This window comes from Agelaius phoeniceus, chromosome 3 (assembly GCF_051311805.1).
Source record: "Agelaius phoeniceus isolate bAgePho1 chromosome 3, bAgePho1.hap1, whole genome shotgun sequence".
NCBI classification, from domain to species: Eukaryota; Metazoa; Chordata; class Aves; order Passeriformes; family Icteridae; genus Agelaius; species Agelaius phoeniceus.
The window spans coordinates 108166011-108187825 of NC_135267.1; the positions used below are offsets into that span (position 1 = coordinate 108166011).

The 21815-nt window shown below is 38.9% G+C and overlaps 1 protein-coding gene across 4 annotated transcripts in view; it reads left to right on the forward strand.

Moving 5' to 3' along the window:
* MACROD2 (mono-ADP ribosylhydrolase 2) overlaps positions 1–21815 on the forward strand; it is an 851553-nt gene that overhangs the window by 488730 nt on the left and 341008 nt on the right. For all 4 annotated transcript variants that reach the window (XM_077176111.1, XM_077176112.1, XM_054629913.2 and 1 more), the window contains one exon: positions 8413–8534. In XM_077176111.1, coding sequence (XP_077032226.1) covers positions 8413–8534 — 122 coding nt within the window. The remainder of the gene's footprint in view (positions 1–8412; positions 8535–21815) is intronic.

Consider the following 21815-nt stretch of genomic DNA (forward strand, 5'->3'; position numbering starts at 1 on the left):
CTGATGTAGCTGCCACTGGTGTCTTTAGTAGATACATGGAGAACCTGTAATTTTATAATATTTTTTCTGTTTTTCTTAAAGAAGACACGCAAAATCCTTAGCAACGCATCTTATTTCTGCTGTGAGGGATATGTAGATTAGAGAAATGTCAAACAAAATTATGTGCTCCAATTTCTGAGGTGAAAGAAGTTTGTTTATTCCTAAGAAAACATATAGTAATAGTAAATGAATAAAACAAATGTGGGAACTTTTTGCAATGTACTTCCCTTAAGGAACAGATGCACAACTGAATCTATGAATATAATAAATTTGTCTTTGAAACTCTGAGTCATACTTTGCCTCTTGAAGAAGCCAATAAAACTTCTTCTTAAGGAAGCAGTTCTTTCAGTATTTTATAAATCTTTTTACCTGAAGTGATCTGATTAAAAAATTTGTATCCCTTCAGTGGGCAGATAAAACCAATGCTGGCAGTTTCCCTTTGTTCCACCTGAGGTTATTCTGCTGCTAATTTGTTATTAAGGGTTCTTTAGTTTGGTCTTCTGGAAACTTCCTACTGTAATCATCAATCCTTTCAAGTGAAGATGAATATTTTGTAAGTTTCTATGATAATATTTTTAATTTCTACATGAAGGACATATAATTTGAGTGATTCAATATTTTCATGAGGGAAAGAAAGCCTTCAAGTATTGGCACAGTAATTGGGGATCTGCTTGTATTTAAGATGTCCCATGGCATGGTAAACATAACATGTTGGATTGTTTTCTTTGTTTCTTGGGATGTCTTCCTTTGTTCCAACATCCCTACAATGAACTTGATCAAATAATAAAGAGCATTTTAATACAAAATCCTAGAAGTTATCAAAACAGAATTTGCACAGAAAAAAGTCCTTAAAATAGGAAATGAAGAGCTTTTGCTATGGCTTGTTGTTAAATTATCGGAGCACTCTGTAGCACTGTTCAGCACTCAGAGGAGAGCATAAGAAATTTAGTTCTGAGTATTAAAATTTTCTGGATAAAATCAATCTGGTACTATATTTTGTAATGAAGTTGAGTGAGGTTTTTGTGGATGTTTTTGGTTTTTTTGGTTTTTGTGTGGGGTTTTTTGTTTTGGGTTTTGTTTTTTTTCTTTTGGAATTTTATTTTGTTTTGGTTGTTTTGCTGTTTTATTTTCCCCATGTCCTAAAGGGTGTATTTATGCTTCAATTGTGCAATACTCCAGCAGAGGTAACTAAATTCACTTCCACAGAACCAGGCTGGACACTGAGAACAGACAATGTGTGACAAGAGATCCATGCTTTGAGAAGCTGAGAACATAAATTAGCTAATTTCTGATTTCTGTGCCTGTGTCATTAATCTAATTCCAAAACTAGAACTGAAGTTAACTTGATCCCCATTTGCATTTTTATGACTTGATTTGTGTTGCATGTTTTTATGGGTAATATTTGAGAGATTCTCTACTGAATCAAGAGTCCAGTGAGATTAAGGATCCCTCAAATTTACATGTCTGCTGTTATATCCTTCACCAGGTGGTGGATTTTGGTGTAAAATTTTTGTGGCATGATAGACTGAAACTCTGTCTTAGTTTCTAAAGAACAAATACTTTCAGTTTAGGGCAAGCAAGTTTATTTCTGAGTGTTGAAAAGCCTTATCGAATGATTTAAACCCAAAGTTGTTCACAAACATCTTTTGCTATTCAATATAATAAAAATAGAGAATCTTTGTGGCTCATGCTTTGCTATATGTAGCAAACATAAACAAAAAGGCACATAAGGACATTTTTGTCTGTAGCCCTGTCCACTTGTGAGGAATAATAGTCAGGGAAAGGTGGAAAGCATTGCTTGGGTCAAGGGATCACTTGGTGCATGTTTTCATGAGCCACTCCATGAGGAGGGTGCTTGCCTGAGCTCCTCTGCTGCTGCAGCAAAGTGAGCTTTCCTCTAGTGTGTGGGGAAAAAATCTGCTGCTGGGGCAGCACAATTTCATCTCTTCTGTTTATCAAGGTCTTTACTTGGGTAGGAAGGTAGGGAGCAAGGATAACATTTGAGCGTTTCTGCTGCAAATTCTTCAGCCGAGATTAAAAAACGAGACCCGGAATAACAAGTCGTGAATGTCACAACTTCATGTTCAGTCCTGTCATGTTCATTTCACGTTCACTGGTATCACACTATGAATATCCCAAGCAGAGCTGTTGCCTTTTAGCTTTCCATGTAGACCATTATTTCCATGGAAGTTGTGGGGCCGTCTGTCTGGCCGCTGCTTTGACATCTGTCATCGTGGCACTAAATTGCTTTGTAAAACCCATTACTTTGGGATACAGCACGGTGTCTCTTGATTGCACCACTTGATTCTCCTGCCTGAACAGAGCCTACTTTTGTTTCCACTGTTAATGGTGAGGCCCTGATGGCAGAGCGGTGCTGTAAGTTCATTGATGGGAGGGGAACTGCTCTGGGATTACACAGTCCTACTTGGGCCTTGTATTTTATGACAAGCACGAGTGCCAAAGGGGCTTGGGCTCTGACTTGTGTGACTTAATTCTCTGGCTGGCTGCGGAGGCAGTGGTGTAAGCATTGTAAACAAGCTCCCTGTGTTTTTCAGCTTCCCACGGGTGCTGGGCGGTCTCTCTCTGCTAAATGCAGGCTATTGAGTGCAAACTTGTGCAGCTCCCCACAGGGGCTCTCAGACTCAGCAAATCCCTCTCCTCTCCCTTTGGGAATATTGTTTTCTGGCTGTCTGTGCTGTCTTGTAGTTCGGATACACATCTAACCCACGATGAAGGATGCTGGTTAATAATTCACAGTAAATATATTCTTTACCTTTCCTTGGCAGACAATGCCATTTAAGTGAAAAATGGCTTAAATATTTTACACAAATGACTTCTAGATATTGTAGCTTTTGCAGCTAATGAAACATTTTTTTGTATTCACCCAAAACAGCTAATTAATCACAGAAGGCAGTTATAAAAGGTACAAAGTTCAGATTGAGCAGAGCTTACTGCCCCAAGCCTACAAACCTGAAACTGACTCTTTAACTGCTCATAAACACAATATATACCTATACAAAGCAGAGAAAGGCTTTTGAACTTAGGAGTTGTATGGTATGTAGTCACACACAGCACTCAGTGATTAATAAAATGCGTCTTGCATTTATAATATTCAGCTCTGCTAATCTGCTTTTGGAGACACAGAATTAGACTGCAGTCCTGTGGGATTCATTTCAGCTGAACTTAAAATTAACAGCTGTTTTTTGCATGCTGAAAATGCACTTTTTATCTGCGAGTGCATGTAGGTAGAAATAGAAAATGAAAAAGCTGAGCAATTTGTATCCCAAAGCAATAGGCTGCTCACATTTCTGAAGAATTGGGGTAGCCAGTAGGTATGAGTATCTGGAGGTAATTCCATTTGCCACAAACTGAACCTCAGCTCAGATCCCTTTTCAGCACCAATGTGATGGGTGCTTATTGTGTAAATCAGCTGATAATATTTACAAGTGGAGCCCTCAATGTTCTGAATTTTTACAAGTTGTGTTTTTTTTTAATTCAGTGGTCCATGCAGTTGCAGCACCTTCCCTTTTTGAAATTCATCTGCTTCCCTCTGTGATTGACAGGGTCCAACTTTGTTATGCAGTTGGGTGGATGGGCTGATTATGGCTATGAATGTGTAAAAATGGGGTGAATGAGAGAAAAAATATGTAACTGATCATGGCTGTGGTTCATTAGCAGTGTGAATGCACCACACTCACATCTGTAAGGGAAGGAATGAGAGAAACTTACTTGTACTTTTTTAGTTGCTTGGAAAAACTCACTGCTTATATTTTTGCCATCCAATGTCACGTTTTCAAAGAACAAGGGAAGAGTAAATTACATTGTGATTCATTTAGGTCAGTCCTCCAGGTGGGTTTTTGGAGAGCAGTCACTTCTTTTCACCCTTTTCAACTGGAAATCATGTTTCATCCTTGCCCACACTGCCCTGCCCTTTTTTCATAGCAGTACAGTTAAAAACTTGGGTGAGGACACAGCAAGTTAAGGTGTATGGATTGACTTTTTTAAGAAAAAAACCTGAGAAAACAAGCCTCCTTTGCCTTCTTATGCATAAAGTTTGTACTCTACAGCAGTTGTAGTTTCATTTCTGAAATACCTCCTTAAAAACACTGTTGTAAACCAACAGCTTCATTAGCATTGAAAGCAGTTTGATCCATTGTTGTGGGCTGAATCCCAGATAAGGATCCACCTTCCTTGGGGGCTCTCCACCTCAATGACTATTAAAAATGTAAGCAAACATCTCTGCTCTGTGTACACACAGTGATTTATGGACCCATGGATTGCAGCTTTCTTTTTAATGAAGTTTCCTATCAGTGTGCTTGGCTGGAAGACTGACCACAGTAAATCAGCAACTCCACAGCAGTGCTGGCAGCTTCTTTTGACATAAAAGCTAAAATACTACAAATGGGTATTCTGGCATTTTCTGAGTGATGCCCATTCCCTTTTTGACCTGTTTACCTTCTTTTGAAGACAAAAAAACATGATTTGGTGTTTGGGAAATGTTTGCATCCCTTACTCCTGTTTGACCTCACTGAGAAGCGCTCGGACCCCAAAGGGTCCAGACTCCACAAGAGCAAACAGGAGCCAGCTTTTCCAGCCAAGCTCAATATTTTTTGAGTTTCTCTACATTTTCCCCAATTTAAAAGTCTTTAGGTGATCTTTTCTGTGTCATGCCATTTGTCCACAATGTACCTTCAGACCATGGTATTGCCTATCCCCACAGCTGGTGCTCCCACCTGCCTTGCTGCTGCAGTTGTTTTGCCTTTTCTGGTGAAATTCATTCCTTTTTATCTGTCCTGTGGCAATCTTTTACTGTTGTGTTTTCCTTCAGAAGGCCCATGCTCTTCCCCAGGGTGGATCCTTGTTCTGGCTGGGTGTGGAAGGTGCCAGCTAGAACAGCAGGGCAGCAGTTCTGCCCTGAATTTTCTTGTGGACAAACATCTGTAGACCTCCCCTATGGCACATACTCCTCCATTCTGCTGCTTTCTGCAAGGGATAAAATGTGAGCAGAAAGGAAACTATTGGGACAGACAAGCTTAAAGTTTGACAGTCTTTGTTGATGTATTAAAAATAAATGGTTCTGCTTCAGCCTGTGAAGTCTGATTCTCAGGTAGCAACTGTGTGGGCTGAAGGAGGGGGAAGAGCTGTTTTGTTTTCTGGTTTGTTTCCTTTATCCCTGTATAATCTCAAAGGGTTTTGCCCGCCTGCAAACTTAAAGTATTTCGGAATAGCTTAAGCAGAATAAGCTCGATGTAGTTGACCTTACTGTAGTTTTTGTAGTTTCCTATGTAGTTTAGGAAATGTATGTATACACTGATTTTACTGACCATGTACAACAATATAATTTTTACTTCCCTGTTTGTCTGCTGACCATAAAGCACTGGCATATTAGTAATGCTGCTCTGCTAATACAATCTTTATCAAGTTTCAGTATAATAATGTGCCCAAGAAAAGCATTTCTTTGCCAATAATATACTATGAACAGTTACAGTAGTTGTGATATTTTTATAAACCAGTTCATAGAATCACAGAATGCTTTGGGTTGGAAGCGACCTTAAACATCATTTAATTCCAAAGCCCCTGCCATAGGATGCCTCCCATTAGATTGGGTTGGTCAGGGCCTATTCAATTCATAACCATCTTTTGGGTCCTGGCTAAAGAACCACCTATGATGGACTTGGAAAAATTCAAACATAAAAGCTAATAACTTCATTAAAGGTTACTTATTTATGTGAAGTGTCTGGTACAGCAATACAGGATTACTGATGAGTTGCTATGAAAATGCTAAATTGGGAAGTTCTGAAAAGAAGGTGACAAAAACATTTTGCACTTATTGAGCAAAACTAGCATTATTAAACTAGTGTTTAATAATGAAAGACTAAAGGAATGGAGCTAAAGATTTGGTGAGTGAAATTCATCTAGAAATTATACTGTGGGAGTTTTATACAGGAGGACTCTGGCAAGAATTTGGTACTTGGTCTGTTCCCCAAAACTCCTCCTTTCCTTTAATTAATAAATGAATAATTTAAGCCATTATCTTCAGCTTTCAAGGAGCTGTACATTGAAATGCAGGAAACTCAGCCTTAGCTGAAAGAGGGAAACGTTATGATGCTTTTTCTTCTTAATCCTTTACACATTCTTTTATAGTTGGTTTTATAGTTGTTCCTTGATTTCCTTGTTGGCTGCTGGGTATTGTGAATTCGAAATTCATCATGATAACTCTGATCTTGGTGTATGTAAATGTGTAGGGAACTTGACTGCCTTGAGATTGATGAGTATTTTCATTTCCCTGTAGAATCATAGAATCATTTAGGTTGGAAAAGACCTTTAAGGTCATTGAGTACCTCCAGTAACCCATGCTGCCAAGTCTACTGTTAAATCATGTCTCTGGCCTCATAATCGAAGTTCACCTGTTGTAAAATAAAAAACAAGGGAAAAAAGTCAAGAAGTTTTGTTTCGGTTTTTTTTCCCTTTCTCTGAAGTTGCCAGAACTTCCAAATAGAAACATTCCTTGGAAAGTTCCAACCTCCAGGAAACTGCTGTAGTCATGAACAGAAATTAGTCTTTGGTAATAGAAGTATTCACATAACCTTATCTCTGCACACAGAAGCAAATTTTAAACTAGCTCTATCCTTTTTTCAAGTCCTTTCTTAATAGCCCTCAGTTTATGATAGCAGCTAAAAAACACGTGGGAGTATAACTCTTTTCTGAGCTCATAGCTTGTTTTAGTGTCCTGCTGTCATCCCCCTTGTCAGTGGACAAAAACTCAACACCTGTTGAAGGTTCAGTGGTAGGGAGGGTTCTCTGGAGTCACTGTCTGGCAGCTGTGACATTCAACAGAAATTATCCGACCCGTCCATCTTGTTCCCACAACTGGAGAAAATTACTGTGATCAAAATGGAAAGAAGAGTTCTCAACCTTTTATTTACTTCACAGGAGGGAGGTTTTCTGTAGCAGTTGGGAAGTTTAGCTGTTACAGGTTTCAGTTCCCATCACAGTGGATTCCTCAGTGTTTCTGGGCACTGGGGATCAGATGTGCTTTTATTTCCTGATTTATCAACACTTTGTGGCTAATGTATAGAAAAGATTTTGAATTTTTCAGAATAGAGCTCAGCCTAAAAGCCACCTTTTAAATAGCAGAGAGCAGACAGATGATGTCTGAATATAAAAAAAAAAAAGACAGTGTGCATTTTAATGTTATTTTGTCCATTTTCTCTTATGCTTTGGCATTTGTTGGATGGAAATCATCAAAACCAGCTTGGACAAAGAATAATGGTGTTAATTCAGTAGGATTTGTGAGTAAATTAAAATATTCTGGAGTATAGCAACAGCAGATGTTGGTTGGAAACCTGACCCACATGGGACAGAAACACAACCTAAAAGGGGACCAGCAGTACTGCAGTTGAAAGTGTTGGCCTAATCCCTGTTAGTGCAACGCTGAAAAAAGAAAATAAAATAGTGCCACTGTTTATCTCTGCTATGCATTGTAGGAAATTATAAAGAAAGGAAAAAAAAATACTTCTGCCACCATAGCTCATTTTATTATGCTCACATACACTATGGAAGAATGATGTGTAAAAAGTAAATGTGCTTCATAATGGTTGGGGGGCTAGGAAGAGGGAGATTAAAAAAAAAATCATGGTACCTTTTAATTTGTAGGTATCTTTTCAATGCTTTTTTTACTCCAGGCTCCTGAATTCATTTTTCTTTCAGCACTTTAGAGACTTTGATTGATTGCAGCATCAGATTTTGATGAGTCCGAAGGCATCATACCTAAGATGACTGTGCTTTCTCTTTTTGCTAGTTATAAATTTCTTCAAAGAGAATATTTTGTTTTACTGCATGGCATCTCCATCTGGTCTGATGTGAGAGGAAAGCATGTTTTTTGAATAACCAACCCATTCCTAAGTCTCAACTTTTCTTCTTCTCAAATGGTTACTGAGGAAAAGCAAAGATGACCTGTGTATCACCAACAATGCTGAGGCTCTGTATGGTGAACTTCCCCAGTGAGTGGGCTTTGAGGAGTGAGAACAACTGTTTCAAAGTTCTACAGTATTTACAGTTGTAGAGGCCTTAAGATCTAGAGGATTTGTGCAAACATTTCATCTCTCCAGTGTGTGCACTGCAGTAGACATGTAACAAGCATTCCCTGTATCTTTCTCATGTTCTCCTTTAGTCCAAATCCTTCAAAATTTAACCTTTGCTGATTAGTGTTTAATTATTGGACATGCAGATTATGATGTGTTTTCTGGTTAAATACATTTGTTTACATTGTTATTTCTACCTTTTGTGTATAGCTATAATACCAGATTGAATTGTTGTGTGACACAGTAGCATCTTTAATGTTTCTTTATCATCTTTTTTTATTCACTGCAGATGTGATCCATACTGTTGGGCCAATTGCAAGAGGCCATCTCACTGACGATCATAAAGCAAACTTAGCAAGTTGCTATAAATCCTCTCTGAAACTGGCAAAAGAATACAACATCAGATCAATTGTAAGTATTGTGGGAGAGCACATTATTGTTCTTTCTAGTTTGGATCTTTCTTTCCTTGATGTAGAATAATTATGATTCTAAGCTTCCAGATACATTTCTTGCTCTTCGTGCTCTGAGAACCCAAAAAATTAAACATTATTTGGCCAAAACAATTGCTGGATGAAAGGGCTAAGCTTATTTTAGGAGTTGGGGAAAGTGTGCCTGGTAGTAGGAGTACAAGCAGCTGTCTCACTGAAGAAGGGAGGAAGCTGATCCCATGGCTCATTCTTATACTGTATTATTTATTTAAAAAACCCTAAGAAGCTCACTGGTCAGGAGGATAACTGCATGCAGTGTAGCCTCCTAAATAGCTGAGAAGTGATTAATATGTTGCTTATTCTACCTGTTAATAGTTCTTCCTAAAAATAAGGGTATTGGTCAATTGTTACTGGTTTTAGCACCCTCTCACCAAAATCTATCATAAAATAGCCTATTTATGTGATATTTCATTGAAATATTAAGTTCATTGAACTTGAAATGCATAGTACAGTGTTTTACCTCAAAGTGCCAAATTTTCAAAGGCCACAGAGGAAAGGAGCTTTTCCCTCTCCAGCTCCAGAACTTTAACTCTGTAGCTGACACGGTTGCAGTTTATGTCTTCACATATGCATGGCTTAGTTCCTTGTAGGTTTGAGAAAGAATTTGCCTTCTGAGCCTGACTTCACACCTTTGGGGTCATTTTGGCTGGTTATATGATAGCACATATTTTTGGCAACTTAGAATGCAAACATACTCACAATCTTAAAAAATGTAAGCTGAACCAATGGTATTATATGAAGGTGTAATATTCAGTAAGAGGAAGTTATTAACACTGAAATACCACAAATGGAAGATAAAGCTTTTTGAGGAGAAGGGCAGGACAGTTTGTAGGGCTTTGAACTGAAGTCAGATGTGCCCTTCAGAGTGAGACCTGATGAATATCAGTTATTTCTTTCTCTTTGGTGAGAGCTCTGCTCTTGGACACTTTTTGTGCTCATGACATCCTCTCTCTGCTTCTCAAAATGGTTCCCAGCAGGCCCTCTTTCTGCCATTATACAAACCATTGTGGGGTCTGTTTTCTTTGGTGGGTTTGAGGTTTTTTTGTTTTTTTTTTTAATTCTAGGCATAAAAATTAGAGCTGAAAACAGCCTTGGGTTGGGTGGGCACGTGTCGAACCCCTCTCTGGTATTGTTTAAACACTAAAGGATGTTCATGCAATTCTCACTGCAGTTGTTCCTACATCTATCCTTGTTTCTGCCTGCTCTGGGCAATTACAGGCTTTTAGGGCATTCAGGTTAGTTTGAATAAAGTTGCTAATACAATGTGGGAAAACGAAAATAGAATAATAATTATGAAAGGGTGTAAAAAAGAGTATTGAAATAACAAAGGAAAAACTTTAGTGGGCATTGGTCAATGCAGGCAATGCTTGTGTCTGTCGAGAGTCTGTCATTTTTAGGACATTCTAGGTGGTAGCATGGTGTTTAATATGGAATAATAAAAAGGGATTGTACTCATGGAAACTAGCCTGATATTTCATGAAAACTAGCCTGATATTTTGTGAAACTTGGCCTGGTGTTTTAATGAGAAAAGACAACCACAGGAGAAATCATACACAGGTTATTTCCTTGCTGGTTAAGAGCTGTTGCCTGTGCACCTGTTTGAGATAAAAAATGCTCAGCACCCGGACTTGCAGAACACAGCTGCACAAACTGAACAGGAGCCAAGAGCCATTCATTCATGGCAGCATTTGGAAGCTTAGCAAGCAATATGGATTTTAAAGGCCACATGACAGATCATGGGCTGCTCTGAAAAGCCCTAAGGGTGGTGATTTCAGTGATGCCTTGGGAAGTGAAGGCTGCTTGAGTGTCTGTCCTAATGACCAAACCAAGCCTGGAGAAAAGTAAGATGTATAATTCATTCAATTAGGGAGCAGTAGTTTACTGTGAGTCTGGAGGAGAGGAATGCCAAGTTGTAAGTGGGTTTCACAAGATCCAGTACTGTAGGTGTAGAGGGAAGGAGAAAAAAGTGATTTAAAATATCCACAGATTTCTGAGGCTTGCAGAGACCTGACAGAGTGAACAAAGGATTCAAATTGACTCAAAGACAACATTTGAGTGTCAATTGAGTTATGGCAACAGAAATATTTGCAGTATGAAGAAGACAGACAAAAACTGGGGGGAAAGAAGTTTACCTGTGTAAAAATAGGAAGAGAAAATCAGCTGTGCTGATGGATGGCCTATTTTGATTGCCTCTTTAACAAGAAGATGAAGTAAGTATGTGAAAGAGAAAAACAAGGATTTTTAAAGTAGATAATGAGTAAAAGGAGGAAAGGCCATGTTAATGACACATAAATAAATAGCTATTGGTGATAGCAAGTTGCAGTATGCTAAAAGAATTACCTAAATCAGCGAGCATCAGTGCATTAGTAATTGTAATGATTGAGAAGGAAGCAGGAAGACATTAGATTGTAACAGCACAGATCTGTTACCTTCAAAAACAGAAAGGACATATCTAGAAATGACTGCAAAAAGAGGAAAAAGCCCCACCACAATTGGAAGTACTTTGAACATGAATTGTGCCAAAGGAGCTAGAATTGCTGGAGGCATTATGAATAGAGGGTGATGATGAATGGCAGCATACTGAGCTGGACCAAAGCATGCAGGGTGACTCAGGGTGCACCACTAAATGCAGTTTAATTTAACAACTTAATGATTTTTGAAGAGTACATAAACACCTCATTAATTACATTTACAAATGATACTACAATAGGCAGCATTGCAAGCGCTGGAAAAGGACAGAGATATATGGTAACAATTGATGAGAGACTGAATATTACCTCATCAGCATCCACTCCAGTACCAGAAGGGAGTTTCTGCCTTTGTTGCAATGGAGGAGAGGTCAGAAATGTAGCTGACAGCTACACTGGAGCTCAGCACAGGAAATGATGGAGTAGCATGTGGTGGGGGAAAAAAAACCAGTTCACAAATAGTCAAAGTGTGTCAGAAAACCAGCACAATGAGGAAATGGTCTTGAATAATAAGTCTCAAATTAGATGTACTTAAAGCAGTTTCTTGTTTCACTGTTAGATATTGTTGACCTGCCTCTGGAGAAATGATGGATGCCATAGAGGTTGTATTGCAGTTCAGAGTGGACTGGGGAGAACAGGAATAGTATTCCAAACAGACCCAAAGTCTCTTACACATATGTGTATATAGTTGTTTAACACACTGAGGAAGGGAAGCAATTGCCTTGAAATACTGTGTAAATTCTGAGATGCAGCTTTATGGGGGAGAGGAGAGAACAATATCATTGTGTGTGTGATATCAGGGCAATTACATGGTGGAGCTGGTAGTAATTTAGGCTGCTTTCACATCCAAGGTGCCCAGGCATGGATGAGAGCAACTCTGGCTAACTCCTAAGGGAGCACTGATATCTCATCTGAACATGTTATCATCTTCATATCTAAAGAAAAAAGAAAGATGGGTACAACTGAAAATGAGATGAGGGAATGTGATGAAACGCCCGTCAGAGTGATTGCCAAGGTTCACAATCCAGCAGCAGCCCAGCTGTGGGTGAGGATCTGCATGGACATTAAGGCAGGAAGAAAAGCCTCAGGAACAAATTTGATCATCCTCAGGATTGCTCAGGGAAATCACACAGCCCCTGACAATTGTCTCCTGAGCCTGCTTCCTGAAACATTTTATATGCAATATGAGATTTCAAATGCCATATCAGCTATTTTGTACAGAGTCAGCCTCTCTCAGGTCATCCACTCCATCTGCCTTCTAGGTTACTGAATTTTGTGGTAGTGTGTGTCCTTGTTATCTTGCATTTCCAAATCCACGTGTTGCTTTTTCCTCAGCACTTGTTTGTGTAGCTGTGCTCCCTCTAGGACACTTGTGCTGCTGTCTGACTATTTGTGTGGTCAGGGTGAACCTTTTGTCTTGGATGAGTCTTATTTATATAATCCTCTGTCTGGTGAAAGAGGATACTTGAGACAGGTTTTTGTTTATCTCCACTTAAGTTGGTACAGCTGAATGGGAGAAAAAATATTCAAGGCAATTCAAAGAGAGTAAATAGCTGGTGTTTGAGCAAATTAATTTTATTAAATGCTCAGAATAATCTCTTAATAGTAAAAAATGTGTATGTTGATGTTGTTCTGTTTTGCACAGTACTAAGGATTGCTGTTGTGCATCAATTCAATCTGTGTTGCCTGAAACACTGGAAATACATTACAGGCACCAAATCTTTAATGAAAGAAGATCTAGTAAAAAACAGTCTAATAGGTGCTTTTCCTCCCCTGGTTTTCTGTACTGGTTTTCTAAATAAGAGAGTCCTACAGCCCAATTAAGAGTAAGGTTATCAGGCTGACTGGGGCAGTTGTAATCACTGTTTTCAGATTTTAAATTGGTCCCCTGTTTACACAGTCTTTGAAATTATTTACTCTGTGTGCTCTAAGTTTTTCATGGGACCTCTCATCCTGCTTTTCTTTGCATGCACTTCTTTGAAGCCATCTGATACCCTGGAAGCTTTCTGAACATCAAACACTTCCCTGCCACCTATTTTATTCAGACTTCACTTGTGGTTTGAAAAAAATTTCAATTAATTGCTGTCAGTCAGATTGCAGTTAGATGTTATGAACTGCACAGAGAATTAAAAAAAAAGATGGTGTGTGTTGCTGTGGGTGGGGTGCAAGCCAAAAGAGCTGCAGTGTGTTTGCAGAGAAGGGAAGTTGGTGCTGGTCCCTCACTCAGAAGGCAGGGCAGGCTTCCTCCACACTGGTTAAGGAAATGGGGTTCTATTTGGGACTACAACTCTGCTGTTGTTCAGGGCTGTGCTTGGAATTGCAGCCTGCAGGAACTCTTCACGTTGGCAGGGGGTGAATTGTGAAGCTTTAACAAGAGGCATTTCTTTAGCCTGCACCCTCTGACCTCCACCTCGAGGGAGAATTACAGGGGACCAAAGGGGGCAGGAGGAAATCCTATAAGAATGTGGCTTTTTGAGTTCCAGAAGGAGCTCTGCTTATCACCAACTAATGTATTAGCAACATTCTATGCTAAATACAGATGTTTTTTTTTCCTGTTGTTCCCCTAGAGTCAGGTAGGGAGGAGTTCATGTTGTTCTTGAGCCTTACTAGTTTAGTTTGATGTGGCATTAAAAAAAAACAACACCACAGCAAAAAGATCTGTCTCTTTCTGTGCTGTGAATGCAGAAAGTTGTTCTGCTCCAGGGAAAACCTCTTAGCTGGACTTCTCAGAACAGCCACACTGCTGCTCCTGTCTGAAGTACATGAAAAGGCAAAAGGGCATCTAGAAATAGCTCAGCAGTGAGAAGAGGGCCTATTCAAGGGCTGGTTTGCTCATCACCAGGTCGAGTGGAAAAGCCATTGCTGGGTGGTAGGTAGGATGGCCAGTGACCTGTAATGATGGGATATTCCTGGGAGAGTGGGTTGGGTCTTTGGGCTCTGAATAAAGTGTGTCCCTCCTGTGCACACAGCTTATGCTGCATTTTTTTGGGGGAGCTTTTTCACAAAAGTATGTTAAATAGGATCAGGAGGTGCTTTTTGAAATCCATGTTTTGCCTCCATTCCTGGGGTCTTCGGTCACTGTGCACAATGCATGATACTAGCTGTGCATTTGCAGGGGCTTTAAAATTAAGAGTATTATTTGAGGCTTCCTTAGAGAAATATTTCATTCCTTTATAATTAAGTTAATCTACAGGGAATTTCAACTCTTATCCTTTTTTAGATGTTTTTTAAACCAAGATCGTGTAATTATATTTTGTCTGTGATTGGCAAAGTTAATACAAATACTAATATAACTTGTTTGTACAGAAACACTTAATAATTATTCAGAGCAGCATATAAAAATACCTCAGGAAAGGTACCTGCCACTTACCTGTTTATAGAACTTAAGAAAGAAACAGATTTTTTTTCATTGTCTAAAATATTTGTCTCCACCTGTAATTAGGGATTTTCAAAATAGGTATGCACCAATATCCTTGGTATTTGTATCCACTTTCAAAAGGAAGCTGTACTTCTGCTAGGCTGCACAATTTAATTGAGCTTCATTTGAGTAGAAACACGTTTAGCCTTTGTGATGCCTGAATCTTCAATTATAACTCACAGACTGAAATTTTCAGTATCTGTTTCAAATCCAGTGTGTTTTCAACTCTTCCTGTCATAAATTATAAAATTAATGAAAGAGGAATTTTATTTGAATTGTAGGAAGATGCTTAAAAAGGTGCACTGTTGTGTATTGGTCTAACAGTTTGGTTTACACTCTTGCCTTTACTTTTCTTGCTCTCTTGTGTTGTAGAGTTATGTTTTAGGGAAAAGTTAAGTGATTTTTTTTTTGCTATTTCCAACAAAACTTATTTCTTGCTGAGAATGTTGCCATAGCAATGAGTTAAAAGTCTGAAATTCCTAAAGATTGATTTTATCATCTTGTTTTCTGATATAGATTCATGTCCATCAATCAGAAGAGTTGCTTTGGAAAGAAAATTTCCACAGTATCATAAATCCACTTAATTTGTTTCTTTGAAACACTTGTTTAACTTGTAAGCTATAATATGACTGATGTTATGTTTTCAGACTCAGTTTTCTCTCCAGCTTAGCCTTCCTCTTTTATTTTTTCCCTTTTTAGCTTTCTTCTTTTAGATAGTTTCCAGATAATATCCTTAAAAATTAATCTACAACTTCAAGTTTTTCAGTTTGCTTAATCATCATGTTGGCATCAAATGAGGAGGTTGTGATCTTTCCCTATGGTTCCAGAAATTATTATAGTTGGCCATACTTTTCTTAATCAAAGGTGAATCTGCTGCTTTGTTTTGTGCTCCCAACCATTTATTCCAAAATTATCTTGGTAGATTGAATTGCAGCCCTTTTTCTTCAATAAGGGTTTCATTAAATGAAATGTATTCAGTGAGATGGAGTGTAAATTGCTACACCTAAACAGAGATGCTCATTCAGTTGAGAAAGGCTGAGGAATGATTGAAGCACTGGGCAGAGATTCCTCAGAGAATAAGCTGAAGTTTGTCGTGGATCATGCACTGGTGTTGACAACCTTACAACCCTGTTATGGGAGAACCAAGAAAGGAGCAGCTATTGAGTGACAATTCAACAGGAAAAATTGTGAGGTTACCTGTTGTGCTGCTGTGTCCAGTGTCTCAGCCAGAAATGGAGTTAGAAACACACCAAAAGTAGAGTGAAAGAGAAAGGATTTTAAGCACAGAGTAGAGGAGACCAAAGATGAGAAGAAGATAAAAAACCCCTAACACATAAAAAGGTATGGAGGAGTAAAAGTAGATTGTTGGCTAGGGACAGGACAAGAAGAAACAGACTGAAATTACAGCACTGAATATTTAGATTTGAGATTGTGAGAAATTTCCTTAATGGAAGGTTGGTAAAACATTGGGAAAACTGCTTAGGAAAGTTGTGGCTCTACCAGCATGTGCAGGTGAGGCATCACCAGCATTTAAATTTTGATTCTGCCTGTCTGGTTATATATGCAGTATGTATTTCCTAGGAGGGGGTGGTTTTGTTTGATTTGTTGCTTGAAATGTATGAGAGTGTTTGGTTACTGTGGCTCAGAGTGGCAGAAGCAGCTCAGGGGCATACAGTGATCAGTTGTGAGTATGTTTTAGAGCAAGGCACCACACAGAAATTATTTGTTGTAACAGTGATGATGCTGTGACCCCATGTGATTCTTCCTTTTGTTCAAGTTTGTCGTGGAGTATGTCTGTGATGCTTCCTGCATAGGAATATCCACACCCCCCTTAGTGGTGGGCACCTTAGCTTAGGTGTTCAGAAGTGTTTTAAGTACAGACAGGGACAGGGACAGCCCCAAAAACTGAGCAAGTGCTTGAACCTCTGCCAGGAGATGAAACTCAGGATGCTGGGGCTCTGATACTGCACCAAGGGGCATTAACAGAGGACAAAGACTAATATAACCCTTTTACCCACCTGGATCATCTTCAACCACAAACTGTCTGATGGTATAAAGAAATAACTGTGCTGGTTTAATAAGCTGCATTACCAGGCAGTCTCAGTTCTCCATTTTGTTGTTCTGTGGTGTTGCTCTTGTAGCTGTTCTGCAACATGGTGATCTTTGTGATGACAAGAGGGAGAAAGGTGAATTATTTTTGGGGGGGTTTAATGAAACACTGACTTAACACTGAAAAAAACATCCTGAACTGGTGGGGGAAGAAAGGGAATTACTTGCTCAGGAATAAATTCTGCAAGTTTGTGTATGTGATGGGTTTAATGTGTGATAATTTGCCAATCACCCTCTGGGAATTCTGTGCTTAAAAGGGTGAAACTTTCTAGAGAAACACTGGCTGTTGGCTCAATAATTGGAGAACTGTCTCATTAGGGAAGGATAAAGTACAGATCTGTCACACAGTGGACCACAATGTTCATTACATGAGACAGCTCATAAAAGCCAGGGATTGCTGCAAAGTCTACATCATAAAATGTAGAGGAGGAAAATGTTTGATGTTTCTGTGCAGAGGAAATTGTACTTCATTGGGATTGGAAGAGAATTAAAAAATAATAAAAGTAGACTAGAGGGATTCTTATTTGCATGCACATCTCAGCTGTGCAGAGTCAAGTATTTAAGAAGTTTGTCATTATTTGAATAGCACATTCTTGTAATGGAAATTCACAGTAAAAGTTAAGCATGTACAAATTCATATAAAATCCCAGAGAGCTGGTGAGCTGTGGCCATCAGGCTCTGTGCAAAGCCATCCTTGTCCTTTTATCTTGCTTCCTTTCATTGACCTGTTCCCTATCACCTTGTTGGCAGTTTGTAGGCTCTTCAGGAGGGCTTGTGTTTCCTCTGTGAGAGCAATCAGTGCAATCCCTGCTAAAACTCTTGGGATTCTCAGCAGCAGCAGTAATGGGCAATAGCAGTTGCAGCAGGGCTGGTTTGTTTGGGTTTTTTTTTTTGACACTGACCGCTGGGATTCTTTCCATCACCACAAGTGGAGTCAAATTTTGCTGGAATTAGAAATTGCTTATTCACAGGTTTTTCTCCTGGTGGTACTTTCTGTGATGCCTAAAAATGTATGAAGGGGCTTTGTGGCAGATAATGACTGGACAGTACCAGATTTCTTTTTTCCCTTGCAATTTGATGTTGAGGAAAAGAACGTGTGACGCTGCATTTTGGCACTGCACCGTTCTCCCAAGGTCCTTGTCACTTGGCTTTTTTTCATCTGACAGTTTTGAGAGATTTCTGTACATTCCATTTGCATTTTTTAAACATTAACTTAACAGAGAACAAACATTAACTTAACAGAGAACAAACAATAGAATGAAATTTCTGATTTTTTGTTAGTTTGAAATTAGTCAATTTTTCAAATAGCAAATTTAAAAAATCATTTTGAACATTGTTTTTATATTTAAATAGCTAATGTGAAGCAAAGAAATTAGCAACTAAAAGCATAAACTATTTCGTGTATCAGATGGGCACCATAATATTTACCTAGGTTAAAAAAAGATTTATCATGACAGCATAATCTCTGTTTAGGATCAGAGTAGATATATTGGAAAGTAATTTTGAGAAATAATCAGAAGAAGCATGCTTTTGTGAGCCTTATTTGACAACTCATTAAATATGATTTTCCTGAATTGCTAGTAGTTGCTTGGAGCCATTTACGTTATGCACAAATTATATATTAAATCATAGTAACATATAAAGAAACAGCCATGTTCAGTAGTCAGTTACAAAATTTATACCCTTATCTAAAGGTTTACTGGTATTATTCCTGTGGGATGATGTCATGTTATCTTTTAAGGTCTCTAAAGTATAAAACCACTGTAATTGGAGTAATATAATTTAAGCAATATGACTGGCACTTTATTGTTTATCCCAATGAAATATTAATTTCTTTCATCTGAAAAACTGTTCTCACCAAGTATAAAACTACATGCAGTATATATTCAAGTAAACAGTTTAGCAGCCTATTTTTTCAAAGCTGACTCCCATATCAACTCCTAGTGATGCCTGTCAGTTAGGATTTAGAGTTCTGTTCATAGCAGAGATGAAAACAAATATAACAGTTAATTACTTTAGTAACAGAAAATATTACATAAAAGATGACTTACTGTAGTGTGATTTCCTGTGGCTTGTTGTAGAAAGGCATCACTGCTAGGGCAAAGAATAATTTTAATTGGGACAATTATGGGTAAATGGATTTTTTGTTTGCTCTTTTTACACCTTTCCTAAAAGATGACTGTGTGAGCGAAAGCTGTAAGCCAAGAACACAGGTTGCTGCAGACTGTAATTAGCTGTAGCACGTTTAGTTTACAAGTGGCCTTACTAAAAAATTATTATTTATTCTAGTTCATTGAAATATTACATTGTAAATCTTTTTCTAAGGAGATAAATCAGTGTATTGCTGGGTTTTGTGAGTTTCCACACCTTTCTGAACTTTCCGTGACATACTGGCTGTATTAAACCTTTATGAATTAAATCTTAGCCACAGAACCATGCACTTCCAGAGCAGTGATACTCACACAAGACAGTGGTTTTTGTTCATACTGCTTGATGTAGTTTGGACAGAAACCTAGGGTGATGATCTCAGTCTTAGTGTTTGGGCAGAATTATCCACTGACACGTCCTCCTTGAACAGCTGAGTCCACGCTTCCATAACCAGAGGGCAGTTTTTCCCCTGCTTATGTGAAAAAGAGAGACTGAAAGCATGTCAGAACCCACAAGAAAGGTGAGAGAGCATATGCCCAACAAATTTAATATTCATTACTGCCAAATTTTTATATTCATTGCTACCAAATTTTTATATTCATTGCTACCAAATTTTTATATTCATTACTGTGGCTACCGGAGCCTGGGCTCGCTCTCAGAACTTGCCACACCAGGAGTGGGGAACTGTCACCCTTGAGCTAAGAATGACACAAGAACAGACCAGAGACTTAATTGCAAGAGGAGGAAAGAAGGCTTTATTGCAAAAGGTTCTTTGGTTTTTATAGACTGATAGGATACATTCTACTTGATTGGCTAGTTAATAGAAAACATCTTTCTCACACACCGTCCTTGAGGAGAGCAGGAGAACAAGGTGGAAAAACATCACTTGCAGATGGTTTATACTAACAAGTTATCACCTTCTTAAAATTCTTTAAAAAATTCTTTTAAAAATTCTAAAAAAAAAAAAAAAAATCTTAAAAAACACTCCTTAAAAATTCTCGCAAGCCATTGTGAGAAACTATTGCTGTTTCTCTCTCCCTGGCTGGCTGGCATCCACAGGGAACTGCCTTGGGATGGGGATTTACCAAAGGCAGAACCTTTAGAGCCATTTGCTCTGTGGTGCCAGACCCAAGCCAGGGACAAGGCAGAGGAGAAAGAAGGAGAACCAGGCAGAGGAGAAAGGAGGAGGCTCTCCATCCTGAAGTTCCACAAAGAAGAGTTTGTTCCAAGTAAAGGGATCATACCCAAAGAGCCCCGGGCACTCCCGTGCCAGGGGTTTTCTACAGATACAAATCAGGGGGTGGGCATAAACAGCAAACCAATAGGGAATCCTCAGGAGAGGGATGAGGGGATTCCATCAAGTGTCTGGGGCCACTTGGGGTAGGAGGGTGGAGAGGATGGGTCACAAGGGCCAATGGGGCCTCCAGGAGTAGGGAAATTCCAAAGGAATGTTTTAGACAGGGATTGGCCCAAGGTTAAAGTGGCAGAGAAGGTTCAGGAATAAGGGGCTGGGTTGCCTTGACAGGAAGGGAAAGAGCTGGAACAAGGGGCAGGGAATGGCATGAGGGTAAAACCCAGGGGTAACCAGACTCGGGGAGAGCATGGGAGTACAACAGAATGAACCACTTAACAAGGAATCCATAAAATAAATTTGAACTGCAGCGCATTGCCTGTTGGTATTCCTTATTGTGGAATGCATCCCTCCCTTAGTCAAGCAGAGAGAGTCAGGCTTTTTGCAGGGAATTTTTCTGGCATGGTAGTGATGGGATTGATCCTCCTAGTTTGTAAGCAGATGATGTTTCAGTGCGACTTCTCTGTGTGCATTACTTTGGCATGCCCTGGATTTGTCTGTGCCTGCCTCCGTAAATGTGCTTCTTTGTGTTTTCTCAGGCATGTTGGAACTGAAATATGCCTGACACCCGACTCCTTCCCCCAGCATTGTCATGTCCCTCAAGTTCAACATCTGAGTGTTTGTGCAATACAGAGAACTTGGTACCTGCCTTCCTCCTGCAGAAGGGGGAAATGCTTCCATTAATGATTCTGGATCACTGAAATGTGTCTGATATTGATCTTAAATCTCCATCTCCTACTCAGTTCTCATTTACGTCTCAAGTCCTTGTGTGGATGTTTTTACCAGCTGGATCGTTGCAGATCAGAATTTTTTTTTTTAAAGTGAAATACATGATGGTACAAAATATTTCTCACACTTCTGTTACATGCCAGCATTCCTGTTTGACCATTCCTTATCTATTCTTCCATTTTCAAATGCACCAAGACTAAGTTTGGTGACGAGGACAAGTGCAAGACAAATATAAGTCATCAAACCATTACTTTAACTTTCTTTCCGATAAATTCATGTCTCCCTTGCATTCTAATTTCCCTGTTTATATAGTGTGGTGCCGTGTTTTTTTTTCTGTAACAGAGAAACACATTGTTCCAAACATGGTGGTATTACTTACTGCAATCTTGAATCAATATGTTGTTGTCTGTAGCTTTGTTTCTTTCTTCTTCCCACTCAGTTTGTGTACATCCCTTTTTTGATCCCTCAAGGTGTGCTTCGTTGGGTTTGAATTCCGCAGGATATTTATTTATCGATTTTTTTTAATCTTTCCTCATCATCCTTTGTTCTTTATTCTCATGTGTCTTCATTATTTCAACGCTTTTGGATAATCTGTCAAATTTTTAAGGGTCTGTGACTATCAAAGCCACTGAGCTGCATTAAATAGAAGCTAAGTTTGTATTCAGGCCCACCTGAAGCAGCAGATATGTAGAGACTGTCATTTGGTTATCTCTCCCTAGCACATCTCTTCTCCATTGCCCTGGCAGAATGTGACATGTAAGTTAAATTTTTGCTGCTGTATTAATATCTGAATGCTCATAATTCACCAGTTCAGTTCTCTGTTTTCTCAGGAAAGCAAGCAAGCCCAAAGCACCACATCCAGGTATATTCAAAATAAAATAGAGAAAACTAAAAGAGTTGGTATTCTTAAAAGAAAAATAGAGTTTCAATAGACCACCAATTATTTGGTGCTCCAAGAACCACGTTGCTGGAAAACTGTGG